Genomic DNA, 27,142 nt, shown 5'->3' with positions numbered 1-27,142 from the left:
TTAGCATGGAGACATACCCTGTCGGGCTCACCTGCACTGTCTGTGTAATTCATGGGGGAAAAGCCGCATCGGTGGCAGCCGACTTCTCCGTCTCACGCTGGTCAATGGCTGAGCTCATCTTTTCGTTCTCCACACGCATAGTTAGTGAACATACATTTGTGAACGGTGAAACTTTCACAATTAGGCTATTTTTAAAAGTTTGTATCTCAGCTTAAGCAAAGATAGTTCTTTATATACCTGATTGCCTCCTCACTAAATTGCAAACATGGGAAGAATCAGGCCATCTCAAAAGGAAGGTTGCAATCGTCTTCCATGATGGAAACTATGGTAAACTACAATATGAGGTTTGCTACCTGATTCCAATAAAATATATCCCCCCTCTTAAATGTAGTCATATTCTTTTTTTCCTTTCCTGAGTCCTATTATCACAACGCAAGGTTATTCAAACCTTGTTTGGGAGGCTGGAGAAAACATTTGAAAGTTAAGGTATATCAGACAGTAGACTGCCATGGTTTTCATTCTGCCACCTTCTGCACCTGCGTTATGAAGCAGCTTTTGATTGCACGGCTTTGTGATTGCCAAAAGGGCATATCGTTTTTGCAAAGGGCTCTTCCACGCGCAGCGCGAGGGCAGGCCACATCCTGCAGTCGTTTCATGAGCTGCCAGAGTCATGATAGTTCTGTCAGCATGAGAAATGTCAAATCGGGACCCAGGCGGGGGAGGGACATGGTGCTGGCTACTGTTAATTGTCTTGCATTAACTCCAGTAAAACACTGCTAAGTGAAAATCATCAAAAAAATGTATGAATAATTGTGAATGGAGTGCAGATTGAAAAGGCGCTGGCCGGTGCAGCTGCCGAGTGTGTGACCCAGCCAGGGCCTGATAGGAAAAAGTTGCCATGGGAATGGCGGGGCACTGTTTGCGGCTGACTTCAGCCTTTATTGTTGTGCTCTGATTACAGCTTTCGGTTCACGCTGAAGCAGGGGTGTTAAATGCCAGCTTGAAACAAAGATGTATTTACATGCAACGGCTGAGTTCAAATGATTTCTGTTTTTAGGGATATCACAGCTTCAAGCTAGGAAAAAAGTCTCTATTACTATTTCGGAAAACACCGGGTGTTTTAGTGTAAGTATAGTATACGCTTAGGAGATAATTGCTATTAAAATAAGTTAAATATCGTGACTGGAAATTGTTATTCGCCACTATAACCATAGTGACTGATAGCTTCAAAAAGCTTTGAGGTAGCCCGCGAACCGACAAGCCTTCTGTGAGAAGTGCAGGGCAAGAGTCTCCACACATCCAAACGGCTAATTCCTTCTCCCCGTTAAATTTAATATTAAAATCAAAATAACCGCATGTTCTGAAGACAGAGCTGCAGAAAATAAGCGGTGCCAGATGTATTCGTGTCACGGCTGGCAGCTGATGCTTTCCCCCGTGCCGCCTCAGCGGCCGCCGCCGGGGAACTACAACTCCCGTCAGGCCTTGCGCCGCAGGCCCCGCGCCTCGCCGCGGCCCCCGGCGCAGAACTACAAATCCCAGAAGGACCCGCGGCGGCGGTGCCGCCCGGGAGGCGGGGCTGCGGCGCATGCGCGCGGCGGGGCGGGGCGGGGGCCTCGGCGGTGTCGCCGCGGTCGGTGGCGGCGGCGGTGAAGTTTCTTCGGAGGGAGAAGGGGCGGGAAGAGAAAGGGCCGCCCGCCGCGCCGAGCTGAGCCGGGCCGGGCCGGGAGGGGAGCGCGGCAGGAGGCGGCGGGTCCCCGCGCGGCCCGGCTCTCCTCACGGGGGCTCCCGCACTGCCCTGGACTCCAGTAAGTGCCGCGGCCCGGGGCGGGGGCGCTGAGGCGGGGCAGGGGGGGCTGAGGCGGCCCGGCCCGGCCCGGCCCGGCGGGGAAGGCGGCTGGTTGATGGTTTCCCTTCCGCGCTTGCCCGGTGTTTGAGCGGGCAGGGCACCGTCCGGTTCCCTCGACGCCTCTGCCTTTGTGTCGCTCCTCGGTGGGAGCCGCTTCGTGCCTTTCCCTTCCCTCCGCCCTCTCCTTTTTCTTCGTTTTCCCTCGAAGCCGCCGCCGCGGCGTGGGGGATCTCCCCGTCTTTCACCTCGGGGGCCGTGCCATAATTGCCCTGGTAAAGCAGTCAAGGCTCTGTCACATCCCCAGAGGTAAGAAGATGATCTCATTACCCGTAATTTTTTTTTTTTTTTTTTCTTCTTCTTCTCTTCTTCTCAACTTCGGTCTTTGAGCATGATGGGAAGGAGCGATCTTATCTGGGCAGAGCCCTGCAGTGATGGTGCCTGGGAGGGTGTGGGCTCCCGGGGCACCCCGCCTGCCCAGCCGGGCCTCTCCCCCTCCTGCTGCTGAAATCTCCGGCTGCAGCCTCCGGGCGAGCTGAGCGCGGCTGGGGCAGCCAGCGCCTGCTGTCCAGCCTGCTTGTGGCTGTCGAAGGCCCTAGCCCTGGAGAGGGCTCTTTTGGAAAGCTGTCGCCTGGGCTAGCAACGCTAAGCCTGCGCCTCCCCGTTGTGTTCTCGCTTGGTCGTCTTATTTAGCTGGTTGTTCATCTAGCTGGTTACCTACTGAAACAAAGTGTCTTTAAATGGATAACTTGACTATAAATGAATGTTAAACTGTAACTAATATTGTTATACTCGCAGTTTTTAGCACCTGTAAAATTCCAGATGTGCATTTGACATGCTACTGACTTGAGGCAGACTTAAATACTGTGTGTATTGTGCAGTTCCCTTAGGTGTAACTAATGCATAACCTTCATAAAAGGCATTATACTATTGCATAAAACATTTGCAAAGTAACATCAAGAGGACAACAATTTCTCTTTGGGGAACAAGGTCCTGTTTTGAGGCCTTTTTAAAAAAAAAAAAAAAATCTAATTTTCACTAACCCAAGGTACTATGTTAGTTTATAAACAAGCAAAAAGAACAGTTCATCTTCAAGTGAGGAAACAGTTATTAATTTGTTAGGCTGAGCAGTATGAATTCGGCATGAGCAAATTGGCGTTGCTTATCTGAGTAAAGCCTAGAGGGAGAATTACTTTTTTTTTTTTTTAAGATTCTTACGAGCTAGATCTCTCCATGCTTCACCTTCTCACAGAAGCATAGTACTTTTAAAGAGACTACTAGACCTCCCTGTATATACTAAGCTGAATGGCATCAGCTTTTTTGTTGCCTTCTGGCAAATTGCTTACTTTACTAAAAGAGGCCATGATGTCTGTAAAGATACATTTTCTGTTCTCTTCCCATTACCCAGTCCCACACATGACACTGGAAGACAGAGCCATATTTGATCATACAGTTTGGGCCTATGAGGTGCCACGAAAAGCTTCTCACTGTTGAATCCAGCAGGGTTTGGGTGGGTTTGTTTGTTTGTTTTTCTCTTTGATTTGTCCACTTCCTTTTTATATTTGGGCTGTGTTCATTATGATGCAGCACAAACACAATCTTTACTGAGTTGGAGCTGTGCATGGCAACTTTGCCTGGTTGCTCTACGATGAGTTACTCTGTCTTAATGAATTTACTATACGCTTTTAAGGATGGGGTTTTTTAATACTTTTGATTTGAAAGTAGTTGTGAAGTATGATGAAATCTTGTATCAGTTTATTTCACAACTGAGTTAGAGGTGCAACTTTAAAGCAAATTCGGTAGTCCTTGAGAAGGTCTATACATCCAATTATGTATAGGAGGACTTCTTTAAGTTTTATCACTTGTTCCCATGAGGCTCCATGTTGGATAAATTCACAGGACACTCGCTGCGTTCTAGTAAGTTTTAACAGTGGGTTTGGCAGAGGGGCCTTGCCTTTTAGGTCCCTGCAGTCTTGCCTCCTGCTACTGGTTGTTATTTTTACTTGAGAGAGTCATGCAAGTAACAATACATAAAACTGTCAGTTGTGTAAAGCAGAGAAGTGTGGAAGTGCTGTTTTCCTGTTTGTCACATGAGTAAGTGTTAAAAGTGGGCTGAAATCTCTCATGGTAGAGGGAGATTCTTAGCCTGTTGATATTTGCAGGAGAGCCTTTTACTTCAGCGATAAATAAGCACTGATGCTGCAGAACATGATAATTCAAGAGATAATACACGGGATTTTTGTGTATCCTGGATATCACTGAATACTAGACTGCTGGAGACAGCTTTGCATAAAAAGCAAAACTTTGCGTGACTACCTTGTGTTCTTTTTGCAGTTATTAAACATTGTGATTTTATCCTGTTAGTGTGGAAAATTTAACTTCGAGTTAGTAAATTGTAAAAATGAAATTTATTTTCTTAAGCTATTTCTGTGTTTTATGACTACAGTTGGCCTTATGTTCCATTGTATAGCTATGTATTTCAAGGGTGGAAATAAAGATGCACAGTAGGTCACTGACAGGTATATTGCAATGTTTAAACGTTTCAGAGGAGCAGGTGCTTTCATATAAATTAGAGAATAGACAAAATAAGAACCAGTGTACAAATAAAGTAGGAAGCATCTTAATGCTTTTCCTTCTCCTCCTTTCCCCCTGTACTTATTCTTCCTCAGGAGTAGTAACTGAGTGACAGAGAAGACACACACACACACACAGGGAATGAGGAAGGTGTGTATTTGAGAAAAAGACCTGAATGCAGGAAAAGGCCTTGGTTTTTCCAGGTAGCTGCAGCTTATTTCAGAAGACAAGGAAGCTATATCAGCAGGAATTATAAAGGCTGACTGTATGTCAGAGTGTTAATGTAGAAGAGAGGAAGTGCAAAAGTCAGTTTTTATTGCCTGTGACAGATTAGAAAGAACTTGAGGACATTACTGAAATGTGAACAGATCCCTACTTGTAATACAGTCTCCAGTGTAGTGTTGGACGTAGCCCAAGCTGCCAGGCCTGCAAAATTCTTAATCTATTTTAGTAGATTTAGAATTCCATCAATGTCTTTATTACTAAATGTTCCTGGTTATTTAAGCTGACAGTTATCATAGTTAATATATTTCCGTCAAAATGCAGCAAACCAGCAGCATTGGGAAGTCAGTGCATGTTGTGACTGGGAAGTTTCCCTGCATGCAGGAGTGTGCACTTTCTTGTATCCAGCTGTACCTCAGTGTTTGTCTAAACAACAGCTTGTGATACAAGAGCATGGATGTTTCTTGCAAGATGGTGTGGGCTTTTTTTTTTCCCCTCGTGATAATTACGAACAATAGAAGCATTCTTAGAAAATACTTAATGGGGTTTGGAGCCAAATAAACCTTTGTGCAGTTGCATAATTGCATGAAAATACAGAATAGTAACTTACTTCAGTGCCAAAATATGGGAATTTAGGTAACTGGCTTTAGCATAAAACATTTTTACAAAGTGGAGCAAGTGCTGTAGATGTCACTAGGAAACAAATGATAAAAGAAATACAACAGTCAGTACGTGTATTCTTTTGGTTTTGAGCCTAAATGCAACAAGACGTGGCTAGAAGCGTTGCTCTCAATGCTTTATAAAATTATATAAGAAACATAAATATCAAAATTCTAGTGAGCTTATCTGACATATAGAAATAACGTAGCTGCTTTTAAAAAATTACCGGCCGAAGAGGTCAGAGTAACAAGTATGGGTCAAGTTCAGGATTTGATGTTACACTTTAATGCACAGAATGGCTGAAATGAATTGGAACGGGAGCTATGGCTGAGCTGTTCCAAAATTTTTTCTGCTCTTACACTGATCTCTGAAATTAGGACTTTGAAAATTTGTAAGTCTAAGGTCGTCTTGACACATGCTGTAGACTTTGAGAAACATTTAGGTATGTGTTTGTATATGGCTCAATTTTATAAATAACACTTTCCTGTTAGTGCTAGGTAAAGCAGTAGGGTTTTGTTACTGTTGAGGAAGGAAGCTTGGTTCATTGTCTCAGCGCTAAGCAGCATTTTCTCCCTCCAGGGACTTGCAGAAGCATCTAGAATGTGTAGGTGTTTCTTTAATCTTGGAGAAGGAACTTATTAAGCTTTCTGGTGCAGAACTATATGAGCCACTTTTAACAGATGTTATCTGCACGAAGAGGGAGTTGCAGGTCTGGTAGACATCGTGGCATTCAACAGTTTAAACAGTTTTCAGGTTTGAACATATGCCTTTGCCTTGAAAATCTGAATAGTTTCAGGTATTTTATGTAGAAGAAAGGTGGTTCGATGGTGAGGTTGCTGCTCTGGGACTTGGGAAACAGGTTCAGCTCACTGCGTTGCCAAAAGCTTCCTGTGTGGCCTGGGACGAGCTGCTGCTCTGTCCCTCTGTTCTCATACTGAAACTGCAGAGGAGTCGCAGCTGTCTGCGTCGCAGAAGTGTTACAAGGATATATCGGTCAGGTTTTGATGTGTTCAGGTGTGGTAGTAACATGGGGCATATAGCTCCCTTATGCTAGGAGGGAGAGGTCTAAGAGACTGCCCAAGTTCAACGCTCGGGGTAAGTTCCAGGCAGAAGGAGTAAAAGCAGAAAAATCGCGGGCGGGGGGAAGTTTTGACTGGAAATCTCTCGGATCAGTTAAAAAGAGAGAAAGCGAGTACTTAAAACTTTAAGGAGCACTGCATTGCTTTGTTTGTTTAAGAAAGTATAAAAACAATGCTTAAAAAACTTGAATGAACCAGGCAAAATTTTTCTATTATGATTCTGCCACGCAAGGAACAATAACAAAGCTGCCTCTGTTCCTTTATCGACTGTTCTCTTCTTTGGAAAACGCTTTTAATTCTAGCTAATCATTACATCCAAATGTTTTTAGCTATCAATTTTGTTCATTTGTTCTGCTGGCACAATAATCAGAATCTCTTAAATTCAGACAGATTTATTGTCTTTTCATGTGAAAGAGGATGAGAAAAGATCAGCTTTTCTACCTCCCCACTCCCCGAGGGGGAAAAGAATTTGCAGCCACCTCTAAACAGCAGTGTCTTTAGTAACTTCATAGAGCTAAAAGTATTTTGGATTTAAAATCCTTCTGGTGGGAAATATAAGATGGTATTGGCATTGCTATAAACTGAAAATGTAGACTAGACAGCAATTATCAAGCTTTGCAAATGCGTTTTCATTTTTGAGAGTCAACACTCCCAGGAACAGTCTCTCTATACTGACAAGTGATTAATTCGTTAGTTTAATAAGTAATTATTTGGATGTGTATGCTCTCCGTGAGTGCTTTGGTACCCACCACGTTTACATCCCATGTCCAAGAAAAATGTTTGAACTTGTTCAGACTCGTGACTTAATTAAGTGTTCTGTTAAGCGCTAGAACAGTTACATGTCGGGTTTGTTAGAAGAGTGAGCAGTCCTCTTAAAACTGCATTTCAAAAGATGTTGTTAAATATATTGGTTAACTCTTTAGGGAGGCTTATAATAACAAAGGGAAACTTAGGCTGTACTAATAATTCTTCTGGCAAGTTATTTCTATAGCTAGTAGACTCAGTGCCCGTATGCGCACTAGTGCTGCAAAGTTAGGTAGCAGTGCTTAAAGGATGTTCTTGCTTCAGAATTGTTCCTGCTTATTCAGGACTTCAGGATTTGATTATATTTTTTTTTCCTCATTGACCTTTTTTTTTTGTTTCCTTAAATCAAGTTCACTGTAGGTGCTGTAATTTATTTATACTGTCTTCCTAATTTGTGCTGGTGCCCTGATTTTTTCGAGTGGAGAAGCAGGATTTCTTTGGGAGATCCATTTGTTCCCTTCTTGGGGGAAGGCTGCAGTACCGTATGTGGAAAACCGGTCTGTTGCATACTCATGGTAAGTTCAGGATTTCCAGGCATGTTGTTGCACATACACAGGACTTGCAATTCTTCTAGAGTATTTCCGTCTCGCTGTGTATAGGTCAGGCAGGAATCCTGCAAAGTGCCAGGAGCCTGATGACTTCCTGGTAGTATTGGGATTACTCTGTAGGTGGAGCATTGTTATTCTCCATCTGCATCGTAATTTACGCTTTGAGAAACCCCAGTGTCAGTGCAGAACAACAGCTGTGCAGTAAACTGGTATTTGTGTCGTTGCATAAATAAGAAGAAAGGTAAGGAAGAAGGTCAGCAACCAGACATGGGCTGATGTGAGGACAATTCCGTGGGCTCACGGCTTGCTTCCAAGGAGGAAGGCTGCTGGAAATGAGTTGTGTGAGAAGTTGCAGGGAAGTGTGTGCTTCAAGTGAAGTGTTAGCGTGCTGGCACTATGCTACAAAACCTATCGTTGCAGATAAGCTTTTATTTTATGGGGTTTCTCTCTGTGTCAGGTGAGACTTTTAATAAATATATTAGAGTGGGATTTCATTTTCTGAATTTAAGAAGTATAAAAAAGCAGGGGAGGGAAGGTAGTGACCTGAAAACCTTGCCGTTTGGTGGGAGCTTAATTTTCCTCTCCCACCACGGTAAACAGGAGCTGCCACGTGTTCTGTAAATGAGTATTGGTGCACTTACAGGAGACAGACGAAGCCTTATTCTTCCTAAAAAACTTTCACTAACTTGCGCTTACTGAAGAGCTTGGAGATTAGTCCTAATCGCTGTGAATCCTTGTGCAGTACGAACATGGCTGAGAAGTAAGCTAGATTCTGGAGGAGACATCTAGTCCTTGCAGTACCGGGAATTTTGGCCCGCACAGTGGCTTATGCAATGAACTGAACGTCGTCGGTACTGTGAAGTCCCACGGTATTAAAATAACAGTGAGGTGAAATCTCAATGGCAATAATTTTTCCTTCCCAAAGTATTAATGTAGATGAACCATCGCATTTTTTTATTCTACATTGAATTTGCTAAATTAGTGCTATAAAATCAAATTTGATAATGAGTGACTTGCATTGTGTGCCTTTGTTTCATTAAATCTTTTTACATTTTTAAAAAAGGTAAAACCAAATACTCACCTAATAGTATTCTTTTCATTATTTGATACTTTAAATGAACTGAAAAATCAGTTATTTACAGTCCTCGTTAGACTCCACAGTTGGTTATGAGTGTTTAAAAAAATATGCTTGCTTGCTTTGTTCTGAGCTCACTGTAGATAAAATTATTAAATGTTGTCTTAAACTTGTGTTCAGATGGCCTGTAATATGCTGTGCTACTAGCAGACATGAAATGTGAAATCACAGTTTGCAGGTATTCAGCTGCTCTGAGCTGGCTTTAGAGTGTCTTAAATGTCCGGTTTAGTGGAATTAGCCTGAATGTGATATTCATGCATTTAAATTTGGAACTTGCCCTTGGATCTGTATGTAAAAGGTAATCTTTTTACTACTGCAATGCTCTTTAAGTTTCCCTCTGTTTGGCTTCTACCCAATGTTTTCAGCACAACGTTTTGGTGCTACTAAGGCAGATGATTTTTTTTTTTAAGTAGTACTTTCAAAATTAATTTAACACGCACTTATGTACATGCTGCTATTTCTTTAACAATGTAAGAGTACTCTGTGAAAACTGAAGAAGATATTTTCAACTTGTTAACTTCCTAACCAGCTGGCCTTCTGATTATTTTTTTTTTTCATACTTCACAGGAAGGAGGTGTAGGTTTGTGCTGGTGAGCTTGTACCCAGGGTTCAGAGTGAAAATCGGCAACACTGGCTCAAAAATGGCAAACTTTTTTTTTTTTTTTAACCAGCCTCACCTTTTTCTATTGAAATTCCTCAGGTCAAATGAGCTTCACCAGGATTTGTAGTTTGATGGAGATAGCCTTAGTGCTTCAGAGTCATTGGGATGCTTTTTGGCACTCTTGCCCTTTCATATTTGAAGACAAGTTTGGGTGGAATTTGAAATAGCTGGCAGCGTGTGGAATCTGAGTTCTCAGAGCAGTTGGCGTAGATGAAACAGTTATTAGTAATCGAAATTAAACAGGTTTTTTACTAATGAGTAACTAGTAATAATAAGTAATCCTAATACGGAATGTGCTTATTCCCTGCTTAATTTTAATTTGCTTTAGTTGTCATGAATGGAACAATTTCTATAGACTAATGCCTGTAAGCGTTTTCAAGAACAAGGACCTAATTTGTCATATTTGGAGTTTTACATATAGCACTTATTTAAAATTTTGAAAAGGCCCATAACTACATTAAAAATAATTGTAAATAATAATTAACTCTGAACCTGCATTATTAAGCATTTTAACTAGTCTCTAACTGAAATTAGTAAGCTTTTAAAAACTTTTTTTGAGATTGTATGAGATAAGTCAAAGCAAATTAATGTAACTATATTTTATTTTCCTCTGTTGTACTCATCTCTCTGGTTATATCTCATTTTGAGTAACTTTGTATTACCTAGACTTAATATGAAGTGATGAAAACTGTACTTCTGACTGTTGTAAAAACTGCGTTATTGAACATATTCCTTCACTGTCTTTTAACTTTGTTATTTTACTTTATTGCTTTCTAGGCTAGTCGTCACTCATAAGTTATTAAAAGATAAATTTCAAGAGTGTGTTTATAATGGCCTCATTGCACAGGAAGCTTCCTTTTATCTGCGTTACCTTGGTGCATTTAGAGGGACAATTAAAATACTTGTTTTAGCTAGGCAAAAACCATTAATCGGTGAGGTTTTTCTGTTTTGGCTGTCTTAAGAGATCAGTGATAGAGAGGAATTTTGCATCCTGTGCAGTGCATTTCCTCATTTCATTGTATCCCAAAGCTTTAGGCTGCTATTGCAAATACCTTAAAATGGAGGAAAGGGGTTAAAATAAGAGCATGGAACATCACTTGCAGAAATTCCTGCAAAAGTTTTCGAGGAAGTACCAGCCTGTTCCAGCGTGGAACTTGTAGATCAGTATTTGAAATAGGCCAGCAGATGGTGGATTCAGGTAACTTGAGAACATTTTCCTTAGAACTCCAATCTTCCCCCAAAACATACTGAACTTCTGACCTAGAGAAAGGCAACATTACTGCAGTTTAGCCTAAAGATGAAGAGCTTGTGCGTGGATTGATGTCGGTGCCCATGGTGAAGGATTGCAGCTTTCTGGCGAGCAGTGTGCCTGGAGTTGGAGAACAGACCGAAATGGCTGTGAAAAACCTTAACTGCGGTGGGCCGTGTTAATTAATTGCATGCATCTTTTGTGGTTAACTTCATCTCAGTTGTGTCTTGCTTCAGTTTGAGCCAACTGTTTCTCATTGGCATATTATTGTACCAAGGGTCTTGGAGTGTTGCAGGTTTTACTGGATTCAATCTGTACTGAAAGAAGGTATATCAAACTGTATGATTTGATGCATTTCTGTTGTAAAATGTATACGTTAATAAACGTTGGTTATATGTGGATGTTGAAAGCACCCAGGATTAATGCTGTAGCATTTAAGTAGTAGGTAGTATGAAATAAAATTATCGTCATTTGACTTAGAATCATAGAATAGTTTGGACTTGCTGAGGTACGCTGGAAAGAAGGGAATAGTTGGCTCTACCCTGATTTAACAAGTCTTCCCAGAAAATAGCAGATCAGATGTGTTTTGAAGACAAAGTGATGACTGAGCAAGACTTCAGTGCAAGATAAGACTGCTGTTTTTGTTAGATGATTCATCAGTGCAAATAGTGATTCTTCTATTTTGTGGCCTGGTTGGAAGTTGGATTAGATGCTGAGGGAGGGATATATTGTCAGTGCTACTGGTACTTATTTCAGGTTTTTTAAGTTTGAAGATTGACTTCTTATGCCTAGGAATTCTCTTCCAGGTGAATGCTGGCCTTTTGCAGCTGTGTTTTTCCTTCTTCTTAGCCACTTTAGAGAAGGAATCTAAATTTAGGGGTCAGCATACCCTGGAGACTTCCCGTTCTCGTTTGTAGATATAGTTAAAATGTTGCTAATAGTTTCATATGCTTCTAGCTTATCAAAGTCATGTCTTCTCTGTTTAACAGAAGCATACAAGGTCTGTTGTGCCCTCCAGAACAAAAAAGAATCAGTGAAGGATCTTTGGGAAATAGAAAAGTTCAGCATGTCATTTTAAAACAGTCAATCCTAAATTATCTTCAGTTGTTGTCAGAATCGTACCCAAGTCATCTCTCCAGCTCCTGGATTAGTGTTTTTCTGTCATGTTTTGGGTACTTAAAAAATTGTGGCTTTAACTGGTTTGTGAAAGATGAGCAGAGATGTCGTCTTTCGGCTTAAATTATCTATATGGTGTTCTGCCTCTACTGGAAGGTTGTCAAGGGGTTGAAAATAAAGAAGATTGAACAACTGTCCTGGAAGATTTATGTGACTTGTTTTCAGAGGCCATTCTGAGCTGGTTGTCTCAGGGTTGGGGTTCCCCCCCCCGCCTTTGGTGTCCTGGATGTATGCAAGAAGGACAGCTTTCATTGCTGTGTTCTTCAAGGTTTAAGCAGGACAGTCTGAACTCATCCCTTACCCTTGGGAGCCAGTAAATGGAGTAAATGGCCAGTAAAAGAGATGACCAACTGGAGAGTAGCTGATTTACAGCAGGAAGCTGATAGTAATTGCCTAGGCAAAAGCCAAGAGCATTCAATTAAGCTGTTCCTGGAACTGCGGGAAAGACTGGAGGTTGCTGGGGATACTGCTTACCTTCCCTTGGCGGCGATGGAGCTAGGTTAAACAGCAGAGCTTAAAAAGGGGAGTGGGGAGGAGGGATGGGTATGACTCATAAAACTACACTTGATAAATATAAAATGATGCCATGAATGTTGTTCATCATTTCATAGAGATGAGTAAGTATTAATGTATGTTTCTTAATCTTCTTAGCTAATAGAAAAAGAACCCCAAAGTTATGTCCTGTGGTAAGTTAAATCTAAAGTTCAAAATGTCCATATGCTAATAGAGCAGGAAGTAGAAGTGTTACTCTAAACAAATAAAAATAATAATAAAATTATATACAAAGCTTGGGGGAAACACATGTAAAATAAAGCTGAACGGTATTAAGGAGCAGTGCTCATCTTGCTGTATTTCTTAGTCAAGCTTTCATGTGGATAGCACAAAGCCTATTGCATGGTCATTTATTCATACGGAGTTCCACTTTATCTAGTGAGCCAGCATCCGTGGTTTATGCCTGCGTGTGGAAATCAAGCATTAGCTGTCAAAGGCGAGACTGGGCCATAGAAACATTACTTTGCGTGCCACTTTAATAGTCTCGTATAGACTTTGTACTTGAAGATGTGGAGGCTGCAACCAAACTGTAAAGGAGGTGAACTCAAGAGCAGGTGCTGGTGTGAAACTAAAAATAGAAATTCATGTAGGAGAGTTTAAGCAGTGTGTTATAAATGGTGAAAACGAGATGCTTGTGTGCCTCTGCAGGTTCTAGTTGTGCAGTCATGCATTTACAGTTGTGGACTGGGAGAAGGTGATCTGTGATTTTTATTTATAGCAGTGCCCAGGAGGCCAGGCAGCCTTCAGTTTGTGATATAAATGTTGAGGAATGTTGGTTCCTCTCTCACCCGAGAGGAAAACAGTGGTGAGAGGGGAAATCTGAGAGAAGCTGGGCTGATGAGGTATGTACCTGCTTAAATTAGTACACCGCTACTGGAAAGAGGGATGTAAGACTTCAAAAATAAGCAAGACCTCCTGTTTGGATTATAACACAACCCTCCAAGAAGGAATTTTCAGGAGACGAGGGTTTTCTGAATTCTTACAAATGAAAGTCAATATAGACCACAAAATGGGTTTTCAAAAATTCTTTAGCTTTTGCTGGATTATGGCAAGAACCAAGAGGAAATGGGCCACAGAGATATTATATATATATATATATATATATATATATATATTTTTTTTTTTTTTTTTTTTCTTTCCCCTGCAGTAGCACTGTCGTTGACTCCTATCTCCTCCCCCCCTGCCCCCCTGCCTCCAGCCAGGGAAGGCAAAATAAAATGAAGTTGTATGTAATCTGTTATAGGCTTGATGCCTTCAGCTTTTCTCTCTAAGAACTCGTAATCTTTTTATAGTATTTGATTCTAAAAGTGGGCAGAAGAGTTATTACACTGTTCTGTGCTGCGGATTCTGCTGCAGAAAATAATTAAGTGTGCATGTAATAAGAGCTGTAAAATCTACAGACTTGGAGTTTTTTGTTTTATAATTGCCCAAAATAATAATTTCATGAAAAATAAATCATATCTATATAAGACAGGATCCATATTCTGAAGACACTTTTAAGTTGAAGTTCTGGTGAATTGTTAGGCTGGTGGTCTTCCAGCCAGATTTCCTACTCGGAAGGATTAATGTTGGAGTTCTACAATTCCTTTTATGAATCTTGAGAAGTAATGTAGTAATTCTGTCGTTGTTGCTTTTTTGGTCAGTCTAGCATTGCCAGGAAGGGTGTCGTAGTGGTGCTTTTGTCATGTACGTTCAGTTGCTTCAGTAACTAGAAGAAAGGCACAAATTGATTTTATTTTTTTTTTGTGTGCACTACAAATTGTGGTTCGTTAATGAATGCTGAATAGAACTGGTATTAATTTATAATGGAATCTTGCCAAGGTGTAATATGATGGAAGCAGACTTCTAAAACTGGAAAATAATTGCATGATTTCATGTTTGATTTCACTTTTATAATAAAGTTAGAGGCGTTTTTTTCTCTCTTGTTCTTTAAGAGCATCTGTCTGGTAGATGTCAGTAATCCTGTGAGGAATTTTGAACTAGTCTGAAGAAAACAGCAGTTATACACCTTAAGTTTTTAAATTAATTATAGTTATCCTGTATTTTCATCAGAGGACGAAGGAACTGCAAGTAGTATTATTTTGTAGGCTAGAAATTAGCTAGTAGTAATCTGAAATAGAGAATCTGTATGAGTTTAGGTTTTTTTTTTTTTTCCTGTGAAAATTGGTTTATTGACAAATAAGACAAAGCTTCTGAATTTTGTCTTTTGCCCTGGGGGGAAAAAGGTAGTATTGGAGTAGTTCAACTTTAGCTAATCGTATGCTGATAATGGAGCATTATGAGTATCCTCCTTTCACTTCTCATAAAATTTTATTGAAATATAGATGCTCTAACATTCAGTTGGTTTTATTCAAGGAATCTTAATCAATTTGTATCTTGTTTCAAAAACAAGTTTTCCTTGTTTCGTTTTCTTCACATCTGCAGAGAAGGCAGCTTAAGCCTGCTCAAACAGGAAACCAGCCACCAATATTTGCTTTTTTTAGGCACAAGGCTTTTCTGGGCTTCATAAACTGTTGATATTAAGCTGCAGTTGTGTCCCGGAACTGCTGTGTATTTTGTTGAGGGACCACCTGGCACAATTGAGGACAATACTGGTAAATGACAAATTTTTTAATTCATTTAAATGAAAACAACGTGTGATGCCAAGTTCTGCCTGCTTAGAGGTATAATTTAGAGGATAGCTACCCTTAAGCTTGTCCCTAGCTACAGATGTGTTTATAGTGAGATGCTACTTCAGTGTAAAGTGATCCCAAGAGCTGGCATGTGAATTACTGATGATGTTTGTTATGATTATGACACTGTCTTAAGAGTGCTCAAGTGTTTGTTTTTGCTGTTACTTAGGACTATAACTCAGTTACAGACCTTGTCTTAGACCTGTGATATTTAAATTGAGGAACATACCAATAAAATTTAGATTACCTTAGTAAATTTTGTTACTTTATTGAAGAACAAACCTATGCCTTTGAAGATTTAAACCATCATTGCATACCTTAAATATGGAGAGTCATTTACCTTTTGGAGGTGGAAAGAAAAACAAATCAGTCAAGTGCTTATTGGGAGGTTTATATACATTTAATGTCCTTGTAGCTACATAGAAAATGTCTTGCATCTCAAACAAAAGTGCGTTAACTTTGTTATACACAAAAATGCATTTAACTTTAGAATTAATAGCTTATACTAAAAAAACCCAAACCACTAATATTTTTAATAGTCCATCATGACTATGATACTGCAGTCTCTTCAGCTTTTTGCAAATACTGCTGAACTGAGATTGTTAGATCTGGTCCCTGATGCCCAACTTGATCTAGCAGACTTGAGTTCGCACCAGAGGATTAGTTTGGTGTTGAGCACAAAAGAGGTTAGTTATTTTACAGACTGAGTTAAATGACTTAAAACTGTTTACCAGAGATTATTCTAGTATGGTATCAAAATCATGATAATAGCGTTTTTAAAAATTGTTTCTCAAAGTGGTTGAAGCAAAACTTGACTAGTATTCTAATTAGTCATATAAAAGGACAGCTGTAAATACAAGCATATATCTACAGGTCTGTATATCTGATCCACCAGAATAAATATATGCTTATCTGTATATCTGATTCCCCAAAACACTTTAAAATGTGCTTAACCATATATCATGTTTTACTGTGGTGTATCAATAGCTAGCTACAGATAGTTATCAGGTGTCTGCCTCATTGTGTGTGTATATAACTATATTTAAATCAAATAACTCTAAGCAAGGGAATAGCGAAGGAAAACAATTTCAAGAAATATTAAAAAGAATCTTGCATATTACAGAGTGAAAGCTGGAAGATGGTGTGAAAAGTGTGAAGTGCTTAAACCTTCTATGTCTCATGTTAATATTATTGGATATGTACTATTTCTGAGTTTTGTAACAAAATGTAAAGAAGACTGAATTCTTTCTTTCCTGCTCTGGGAAACACTGACATTGATGTGATTTTTATGATATTTAAATGTTGGTTTATTGCCATTTTTAGATGAGTACGCAAATTTATCTTTGGTCTTACAAGGCTGGCTCTTAAGGTAAAATGACTGTCCCGTAAAATAAAAGGAAGCAAAAAAAATGATGCAATACCCTGCACTAAGACAGAGCCATAAAAGGTGAAGCAGGCAAAATGGGAATAGGTGGTCAGCAGTACAGATCTTTATTTATTTATTTTTTTAAAAGCAAAACAAAAAAAGGAAGAAAAAAACCCAAACAAAATAAAAAAAAAAGCCTACCACCCTCAAACTGAGTACCACATGGATTTTGAGGATTTCAGTTTTGGACTAAGAAGTGTGTTCACATCTCTGTTTCTGCACGTACAACTTCATTTTGACTATTTAATGCGTAAGGATGAAAAGATGTCTGTTCTTAGACATTGTTAGACATGAAGTTCTCCTTGTAGGAGAAAAGAAAATATGAACAATGTTTTTAAAAGCCTTTTTGTTGAATTTACTTAAGCAAAATATGAAAAATCACATTGGACGGTAGAGCTGCTGACAAAGATCCTCTCTTGACCATGAAAGGCAATGTCAAAGAAGGAAGCGTAAACCTAGCATTATCTCAACTTCATGCAAGTTGTGAAGGAGAATCTTTAATTATTCTTTAGTGATCTTGTAAAAGCTAGTCTTGATGCTCATCTGCTATTTACCACTTGTATCTTTGCACTTGGGGTATTAGATATCCTAAGTATACGCTTCAAAGAAGTAAGAAAGACCTATCTAAAAATTCAGTGGTAGTAGTGGGGGGGAAACGGCTACGCTTCACTTATTCTTCTGTAGAAACTTCTTTAAGCTACTAGTTGAAACTGCTCAAAATGTCATGGGTAGGCACAGAACAGTCTTAAAATTAGTAACGAGGAACTTTGCTTAACTTCTATGCTTTTTGTTCTGCAGTGTGATGTTCAGGGTCAGAAATGCCTTATGTGGATCGTCAGAATCGCATTTGTGGTTTCCTAGATATTGAAGAAAATGAGAATAGTGGGAAATTTCTGCGGCGGTACTTCATTCTGGACACACGAGAAGACAGTCTGGTATGGTACATGGATAACCCACAGGTGAGATGTTCTTGGCCATAGTTATCTGGCTTCTATCAATTCAAACTTTTTTAGATTCCTAACAAATTGACTTAAGAAAAATGGGGTTTAATATTACTTTACGGACCTGGAAGCTGGTGGTGGGGAGATACATAAGTGAAATCATTGTAAAGCAGTGTCAGAAAAGATAGAATTCATATTTCTGTTTAAAACATTACCAATTGCAGCTAAATTGCAGTAAAACATTAAAAACGACTCCAGCATCAGTGAATTGCCGACAGGAGAACTGCGGATCAGATAGGAATCTGAATTTAATACCGTAGTAAATCAGTTATCTGTTTTGAATCATGATGTGCTATATTTATTTTGTTTTCTATCAAGTGTCTTGAACGTGCATTGCAGGTTCTCGCAGGCCCTAGATAGTGCTATATAATATAACCAGATGAGCTGAACCACATACTAGCTTCATTATTTCAGCTCTTTTTAATTCACCTTTAAGCCTGTGTGGAAGTATGGAGTTTTCCTTGCATTGCATGGGTCAGTTAGCAGTTTTATGTTACTTCAACTGAATCAGTCACTGAAAAGCAATTTCTAATGATGCTTGCAGTTTCAATACAGCACGAATGGTATGTGAATGCGAGAAGCTTGTATCCGTCATGATGGAGAGCATCCTTTATATAAAAGCTACTTTGACAGTGTGCAGGCATCAGTTTTCTAGTATAGGGGAGAACAGATAGATAATTGCTTTGGGTTTGGGTGCAGAGGCAGTGAAAGCGTAGGATCTAGGTCAGCTGACAACTGTCAGCCAGAAGAATATTCATGTACCGTTCTGCCAGGAAGACTACAGTTAAAATGCAGTAGAAGTCTACTGTTCAAAGGAACCAACGAAAAAAAATAATTAAACAATGTGTAGTTCAAGGAATGTGACTTGTGACTGAAGCATTCAGAAGTTCTTACTGAGGAGAAAGAAGAAATAATTTCTGGAAATAAGAGACTTCAAACGTTTGATCTCAAGGAGTGATATGAAGCAGTTCTTTTCCTCAGTTTCTCCTGTGATATAACCAGGACATGTGGGCAGAACCTTGAAATGCCATAGAAATTGCAGTTCATCGGAAGTTTCGAGACTAATGATATTCACAGTGCATAACTCTTCAGAAAGCCTAAGCTAAAAACTTTATCTTTTTTTTTAATGTTAGAGTTCATGCACAAATGAAAGGGTGCCTTGCAAGGGGCAAGCTGAAGCTTCTTGATTTTCTTCCACTGCTGCTTTAGTTTTGAAGAACTACAGAGCGTTTATAGAGCCACTGTGTGGAGACCGTTCTTAATCCTTGAAGCGATGAAACTCTTCCTATAGGATGAGCCTACGGTGTGTGCAGAACTTCACCGGGCCCTTTGTTGCTGACAGAAGTGCTCTATTTGTGTCTGTGAAAATCAGTGCAGCTGTTCAAAGAAATAATGTTTTTAAGTCCACCGTTAACCACACATTATTATCCTGATAAAAAGATTATAAAACTGGTGTATGCTTGGATGAAAATCATTCTAATAAAGTAAAACTTAAATTTATTTATTTGGGCAGAATGGGAAGATTTTTTTTAAATTTCAGTGTTACCAGTCTATAGTAAACCTAACCTACTTCTTACCTTTGAAATATGAACGGAGTATAAACCAATTATTTGTCTGTCTTTCTGACTCTGTGGGTGGCATTAGGCTCCCCTTTGCAATGTCGAAGCTCATAAGGCACAACGGAGTAATGAAGAGCACTTTAGCTGGGGAAAGGATCAGCGAGCAGATGCAGTACCGTTCTTGTGGCCCCCAGGGAGGCCTGTAGTGGGAAGAATGATATTGTAACGTAAAGGGCCAGTTTGAAAGTAAAAACTGTAATGGAAAAAAGTGTATGGAAAACAATGCTCTGTTTAAAGGAATGAAATCAGGAAGACTGTTTCATAAGAAACAGTTAATAAAAAGGTTAACCATGGTTTGTGATGCTCAGTTCTTTAACTGTTGTATTTCTAGGCTACTAGCTGATTGTGAATAGTAATGTAAATGCTAAGACTGTGCTAAGCAAGGAGTAAAACGGACAGCTCCTTTTTGGATTGTATGTATACTTAGGCTTAACTGCAACTTCAGGAAGTATCATGGTCTTTCCCTGCAATGACTTTAATATTAAATGTTAAAACTGATTTTTTTTTTTCAACCCATTTTGGAAAATACATGGGACGGCCTTTGAAGTATCTGACGTAATAGATGAATGTCACTTCTTGTCCCTTCCGCCTGCCCTGGTCAAAATGCATAGGGCACCAACATCTGTTAAGGAAAAAGTACTCTTTCCGGATTTCCTGGATGCAGACCTGCAAGAATCCTTTTTCCTCTAGTAAAATACATAAACCTCTGAAACAATTACTATTTGTATTGTTTCTAGCAGTCTTTCTGTTTTTAGTTGGTTAACAGATGTGTGTATAATAAACAAGTAGTTTAGATCCTGTTTCAAGTATACATTGTGTATTGTCTATAAAAACACGTAGGATTTTCTTTTTGTTTGTGGAATTGAATTATTTGCTTTTTATACGTAAACACTGACTGTGATACGAGAATAAACTAGTTTCACTTTGTAATATATGATTTGTTTCAGAATCTTCCCTCTGGATCTCCACCTGTTGGAGTCATTAAACTTACCTATATTTCAAAGGTAAGATAATATGTAAGACACTTGTTGCTAAATTTTGGTGATAGCTACCAAGGGCCGCTTCTGAAGGCCTCAACTTTAGACAATTTTAAAAGCCTCTTATGTAGTGCATGGGAAGCTTTTTGCTTGTGTGCTACTCCTGAATTTTAGAGAAGTGTCAATAGTATCAGGTTAAAATAAGAACAGACTAATTACTGTGTTGTCTAGGTTTGTTTTGTGATTTCAAATAATTAATATTAATATAATTCAAATAATATTTATGAACTGTGTGTTCCAGTTCTTTATGAGTATTTTAATTCCAATTAGTCTTGGAGAAAAGACAGACCATTTATGAAGTGGAAGATAAGTCTTTGGGTGTGATAGTCTGCAAGTAATAATGATCTTTAACAGGTGGAACAGAAAAATTTCTGGAAAATACTTAGTTCATTACACTCTGTATACACTCACTTCCAAATATGTCTGAAAGAAAACTGAAGTAAGAAAGTCTCCATGGTTAAATTTGTAGCAGATAATGCATGAACAAATAACTGGAGAAAAACAATTTACTTTCTCTTGTCTTTCTGCTCATTTCTCATTCTTCCTTTGCTTTTCATGGTGTGATACTGCATCTTTCCACCTTCCTTGTTCTGTTTTTTTTTATTCTTGTAAAAAAGTATCATTGCTGCTGCTTATATCAGGAGTATAGAAATGTCTGTGGAGAGCTGCTTATGTCTATAGGGTCTAGAGCACAAGTCCTATGAGGAGCGGCTGAGGGAGCTGGGGTGGTTTAGTTTGGAGAAGAGGAGGCTGAGGGGAGACCTTATTGCTCTCTACAATTCCCTGAAAGGAGGTTGTAGCAAGGTGGGGGTCGGTCTCTTCTCCCCAGTAACAAGCGATAGGATGAGAGGAAACGGCCTCAAGCTGCGCCAGGGCAGGTTTAGGTTGGATATTAGGAAAAACTTCTTCACCGAAAGGGTAGTCAGGCACTGGCACAGGCTGCCCAGGGAAGTGGTTGAGCCTCCATCCCTGGAGATATTTAAAGAACGGATAGATGTGGTGCTCGAGGACATGGTATAGATGGACTTGGCAGTGCTGGGTTAACGGTTGGACTCGATCTTAAGGGTCTTTTCCAACCTTAACAATTCTATGATTCTATGTCCTTCCTGGTTTCCTCCTTCTATGCTTACTCTGCTCTAGGCCTCACAGTTGTCATCTTAAGAAATCTGAAATCTTGTATCTCACATTTAATGGGAGCAGGGGTGGTCACCTGTGCCTTTGCACCGGTGTGCACCTTTGAAGGCAGCTCAAGCGTGCCTCCTATGCAGATGCTCTGTGTAACTTTCCATAGTTCTTCTAGTTACGTAGTACATGGTTTTTGTTTCTGGCCAAAAAAAGGTTTTGATGTAAGACTGCTTTGCCTTCTCCCGCACTCTTGATAGAAGTGCTCTATAATGTAAAAATGTCAATGTCTCCCTCAAAACAGGACACCCGCTTCTCTCCTCCCCCAGCGCTGCAACATTTTAGAGACTCCTGAAGAAAAGTAGCTATTATTCTTTTTATGTTAATGAACCAAAATATAACCAATATCCTTGACAGTATGAAATGCCCTTGAATTTTTTGTTCAGTTGAGATGCAGAACTTCAAAATGCAAGTAGAAGTGTTATGTTTTCAGATTTCAACACTTGTCTGGTAATGAATCCTTAAACTTAAGGAATAGAAACATATGGCTTAAGCTGTCGTCTTACTATCGGTTGCACATTGTGAACTGAATTTTATATAGTATTTTTTTGTTATATCTATATGTCTTTCTACCTAACAAGCTTGCTATGCTGCTAATTTTCAAATTTAGCCACTTGAAAGAGGAAAAAAAAAATTGTGATATCTGATGTATATTTTGTATGCACAGTGATATTTATAATCTTAATTTCCCTACTAGGTTAGCGATGCAACTAAGCTCAGGCCAAAGGCAGAATTCTGTTTTGGTAAGTTCTTGCATATGGCATGTGTGTCAAGTACATTCTTCAGAAATTTGAAACAAAGATAATGTATCTAGCAACAGAATTGCAGAACAGCTGGTAGTGTATTTTTTAAAAACAGTTTGTATTGACTGTTTCTTTAGTATGAGGGAAATGTTGGCTTCGTCATAAGGTGGTTTTGTGGCTTTTCATACTGCAGCTCAATGAGGAGTAGGTGAGAGCTGGTTTTCAGATGTTTGAAATTTTTGAGGCATTAATAAGCTAATCAAAAATGATGGGTGTTTTCAGAAACATGGCATGCCTGTCAGCTATGAAGACAAGTAATTTAACTATTTTAATCTGTATTACTGATAAAAGAGTTGATTTAATTGATCTAAAAATGCTGTCAGCCAATGCTCTTTTGTTAAATTTCAGCCTCTGTTGCTGCACCGAAGACAAAAGAATTTGCTTGGGGTACCTTCTAGGTTTATTGATACTTAAACTTGTTTAAACTCGAGTAAAGCTTTAATCATAAAAGCCCCTTATGGTCTTTTTTTAGATTTTTCTTATAAGTAATTTGTCCGGAATTTACCATAATTCCAGATTGTTTTGACAAGCAATTGGTATTCACAAAAATATGAGTAGAGACTGGAATCAGCCTCTGCTCTGTTTATGAATAACCATTCTTTATGCTGCATTCATGTAAGCGTTTTGGCTCAGATAAGGTACTGAAAATGCCTGAAGGTTTTATGACCATGAGTTAAGGTGTCCTTTGCCATGTGCAGTGTTGTACAGGCCCAGGGAAGGCAGCTCCACCAGACTTGTGTCATCTCTGTGTTGGAGCTCATGAAACGCTTGGTAAATCACCCCTGTGTGTAAGGCTCCGGAGATTCTAGACTGGTATCTGGCACGTCAATTCAGTGCCATCTACAGATTCCTCTGCACATGCATGTCTAGAGGTGTTTTCTTCATCAAGTGTAAAGTTGCTCTTGTCAGTGGGCCAGCTCTAAAAAGCCTTAATGATCTAGGGTGCTGGCTGAAAGCTTTTAATATTTCTGATTTATGAAAGCATTTTTGATACTTTTTAGAGGAAAAATTTGCATTTATTGTCTTTTTATTTAAATACCTGGAGTTGTTGGTTCAGTCAACTCATTATACAGTTCTGTATTTTCAATTTATGTTTGCATCTAATAATGTTTGCTTCAAACCATCCACTTTGGAGAGAAAGATGATAGAAGAGTAAAAAGTATCTGTTTCTGGCATGTGTTTGCTGTTAGCAATGACCTGAAGAACTGTTATGCTATCGGTAGAGCAGTGAAATCTGTTCAGACTTTAGCTGAGGTGCTTCAAAATTCTGGGAAGATTTTTGTCACTGTTCACCTTAAAACTAATTTCAAGATAAGTTGTTAGAATTTCTGAGAAAACTAGCTGTGACCTTTTTTTTTTATTGTTACACAGAAATATGTTTGTCCTTTTTGGATAAAGGTATGCTAGCTGTTGCCAAGTAGATATATAAGCTTACTAAAGATATGCTTTCTCTGCCAAGTCACTAAAGTAAAATAAAGTTTTATGTTCTGGCTATTTTAAAGTTGTTTGGTCCTGAGTATCATATAGTTAGTAATCAATACTGATTTTTTTCCACAAATTAAAAAAAAAAAAAAAAATCAGTGATCATAGTCATGTTAATGAGTTTGTTGCAAAGGACAACAGATACTGGTCAGAGGATTAAAAGGAGAAACTGTAGAAGGCCCCACGTATAAAATTTTGTTGCTTAGGGAAACTGAGAAAAGGGAAATGGAGCTGTAGAAAATTCTGGTAAAATTCAAGGCTTTATTTCTATGTAATAAAAATCATTTAACATTCTGTATGGTGCCATTTAAGTGGAGAGCTTAAAAAAAGAAAAGAAAAATAGGGTTTTGGTTTTTTTAGAATAAAGCAAGCCTGTCAAGTGGATGTATGTATCTTAAGATGACTTTCCAAAAAGAAATGCAGCAGAGAGCTTAAATACTTCAACTGGATTTTCCATCCGAGATCAAATCTTTTTATGATGGTGTTAAGTTCGCTCTTAAATTTCAGTATGTTTAACCTCTCATAATGGTTTTTAACAGTTATGAATGCAGGGATGAGAAAATACTTTCTACAAGCCAATGATCAGCAGGACCTAGTTGAATGGGTAAATGTTCTGAACAAAGCTACCAAAATCACAGTAAGTGGTTTAGTTGATATTTAGCAATGCTTTCAAATGATTACTGTCTCAAGGTGCTTAAATGTAACCTTTGGCTCCAGTTTTTATGCTAGAGTAGTCTTTTTATCTCTACAGTCAAGTCTTGGCTTGGCTTTCCAAGACTTGGAGAAACTGTACAGTACTCCCCCTAAACTTGAGTTTGTTTTTGCTTTAAAAATTGGACAAAAATGTGATTATCTTTTTCATTACAGCATATGATGGTTTCTAATAATTTAAAATTAACCATACACATTTAATATTAATTGAAATATCCAGAAGACACTTGCAAGCAATGAGAAGATACACATGCATTTGGCCTGGTGTCAAAAGTTCGTATTTCTTAAAAGTATCACTAAAATAATGAGCAAACACATCATGCCATGTTCCAAAGGCGCTCTCCTGATTTCAAGTAACATCCATGCAAAGAAACGTGCCTTCTTCTGATAAGTGTTAAATTACTTTTCTGGTTTGTACCAGGACAGCTTGTTATCACATGATAGGAAAACCCATGTATTACCTCGGTCTTTTCAGGAGGCAGAAGTTCTGGTTTTGTTTTCTCTCCAGTTTCGGGGAAGTGATGACATGAACTGTTTTGAGAGCATACCCTTACAAAGAAGGGATTCTGACCGTGGGTGCACACATTCATATTTGTTGTCAGTAACTTTCTCATTTTTAGGTTATCTAAGGATGTTTCCATGAGTTGTTTGCATTGTTTTAATGATGCAGCCCTTTCTTTGGCGTTATAAAAACATTACTACTAATAATAAATTAAAAAAAACAGGAACACAAAGCCTTCTCACTTGGATTTTTCATAAGGAGGACACACCACAACCAGGCTTGAATTGTTTCCAGTTCAAGAAATAGAGTGAATAAAGAATAAATCGCATCAAATGAGAATTTAGTCTGAAAGCTGTTTATCAGATGTTTAACTTGCATTCTAAATAGCTGGTGAAATCATTATTATTTTTTGCCTTTGAAGGAACAAGCCTTTGAACTGTTAATCTGTTCAGAGTAGTGATTGGCCATTAGTATGGCCAATTATTTAATCAAATAATCAAATTTAATCAAATATTTAATCAAATAATTAAGGTCATTCAATTATTAATTTTCAGATGAGCATTACTTGCTGTAGATTGTAATGTGAATGGAGTCACCTTTTACCTGGGCCAGCAGAGCTGGGCCCTGTGCAAGGCGAATGAGAGAATGAGCCTGACGCCACAGCTGAGCAAGCTGCTGAGTGCCACCTTCGCCTGGCCGGGGGGAGCCCTCCTAGGCTGACATTTGGGCTCTTGGGACTCTTTGCACTTCTTTGCAGGATGGGGTTTGTTTTATTTTTTTTGGTAAAATAAGCAGTCCTGGGCATAGGAACTGAGAGTCACAGCAGACTATGAAGTAGCTTTGGTTTTTGTCTAGATCAGTTCAATTTCAAGTTTTGAATGTGCCGCAGTCTTGCACGGTAATTCACTGTGTAAAGAGAATTTGCATGTCCTTTCTGAAGGAATTTGGATGTCCTATGTAAATAGCCAGTAGGTTGCTGGCTAAGATCTTTTAGTGTGAGACTCTTGATCTCTTCGTGTTGAAGTCACTTCAAATTTACTATATTAATATTAGGGGTGAAAGGAGATTATAAATGAAAATGTCGTAGGTAGCCAGTCAGTGCATTTCTTAGGTTACAGATGTTTACTTCTTGCACAAACTCAGAAATTTGAGTAAACATTTAAGATCAAAACACTTATTGGGGAAATTAAATTCCTGTGCTGTTTTGATTGCTTTAGTTCCACATTTGAGAGGATTGTCTCATACTTAATGGCAGTTAGAAATAGGTAGTTAAGGTCATTTTGGACAGAATTTAGCAATATATGTAGGATTTGTGGAGGCAGTACATACAGTCTTCATGCCAAGCATCCCAGCATGGCAAAACTGGGAATTGATTTTTAGATTTCAGGACACCTGGTGAAATGTCTTTATTGGTACCAGTTTTCTTCCGGGAACTAAAGCATAGCCATTGTAACAAATTTTCATGTAAGCTATTTCTAGCCTTTTCCAGTTAGAGAACATTGTTAAATCCTGCTGAAGACAAATTAAAAATTTTTGAGTAATGATTAGGCCTTTTTTAGGTCTTCGTAAAACTTCTATGTTAATTATCATATTCCACTTTCAGGTACCAAAGCAGTCTGATCCTCTCTGTCAAATGGATAATGCAAATCGTCAAGCTGAAAGCCCAGGTGGAAAGAAGCAAGTCTCTTACAGGACAGAAATTGTTGGCGGTGTTCCTATCATTACACCCACCCAGGTAATACCCTGAAAACAAGTGGGCTATTATTTGACAGAGGAAGCTTTGTTGTTTGACAGGTGAGAATAGGTTATGTATCATGATACAGCTGTCAGCTTCTCGCCTTGCGCAGAGGACTTATACTTTGATGTGCACCTTTTATTGATGCTGACTGGGGTTTTTTTAGTATTTTGTTCCCTTTATACAAGATTAGAGAATTATACAAGAGACTAAAGAATTACTTGAGTATTGATTTTTTGCTCACAGATATCATTTAGTATGCTGAAAACATCTTTTTGTGTGTGTGAGATGAATTGTTGGTGTTGACAATCCAAAGTTCTGTCTTTTTAACTGCCAGGAAAAGCAGGCAAAAAAGGAAGTGATTAAGTTAGCTGATTAGGTATACACTGCGTTGTTAGAGGTAGTAAGGATGACAGCAGATTAAACTATTGCAGAACGGCCTTCTGAAATGGCATGTGCGGACAAATAA

At 38.9% G+C, this 27,142-nt stretch overlaps 1 protein-coding gene across 9 annotated transcripts in view; it reads left to right on the top strand.

Annotated features, from left to right (window-relative positions):
• Positions 1 to 1,629: 1,629 nt before the first annotated feature.
• Positions 1,630 to 27,142, top strand: part of PLEKHA1 (pleckstrin homology domain containing A1) — a 39,383-nt gene continuing 13,870 nt past the window's right edge. For 4 of the 9 annotated variants that reach the window (XR_014228058.1, XM_082310709.1, XM_082310713.1 and 1 more), the window contains exons 1-6: positions 1,630 to 1,805; positions 17,400 to 17,560; positions 20,169 to 20,225; positions 22,138 to 22,183; positions 24,265 to 24,362; positions 26,542 to 26,673. Coding sequence is in view for 8 of the 9 variants with exons in the window: in XM_082310709.1 (XP_082166835.1) it covers positions 17,420 to 17,560; positions 20,169 to 20,225; positions 22,138 to 22,183; positions 24,265 to 24,362; positions 26,542 to 26,673 (474 nt within the window). In the remaining variant the exon portion in view is untranslated. Of the gene's footprint in view, positions 1,806 to 2,042; positions 2,153 to 7,575; positions 7,698 to 17,399; positions 17,561 to 20,168; positions 20,226 to 22,137; positions 22,184 to 24,264; positions 24,363 to 26,541; positions 26,674 to 27,142 lie in introns of those variants that run through there. The other 5 variants (XM_082310710.1, XM_082310711.1, XM_082310714.1 and 2 more) reach the window with 5 other exon arrangements.

The sequence above is a fragment of the Platalea leucorodia genome, assembly GCF_965183815.1.
Source record: "Platalea leucorodia genome assembly, chromosome: 4".
Taxonomy (NCBI): Eukaryota; Metazoa; Chordata; class Aves; order Pelecaniformes; family Threskiornithidae; genus Platalea; species Platalea leucorodia.
This window is presented reverse-complemented; position numbering and strand designations above follow the sequence as displayed.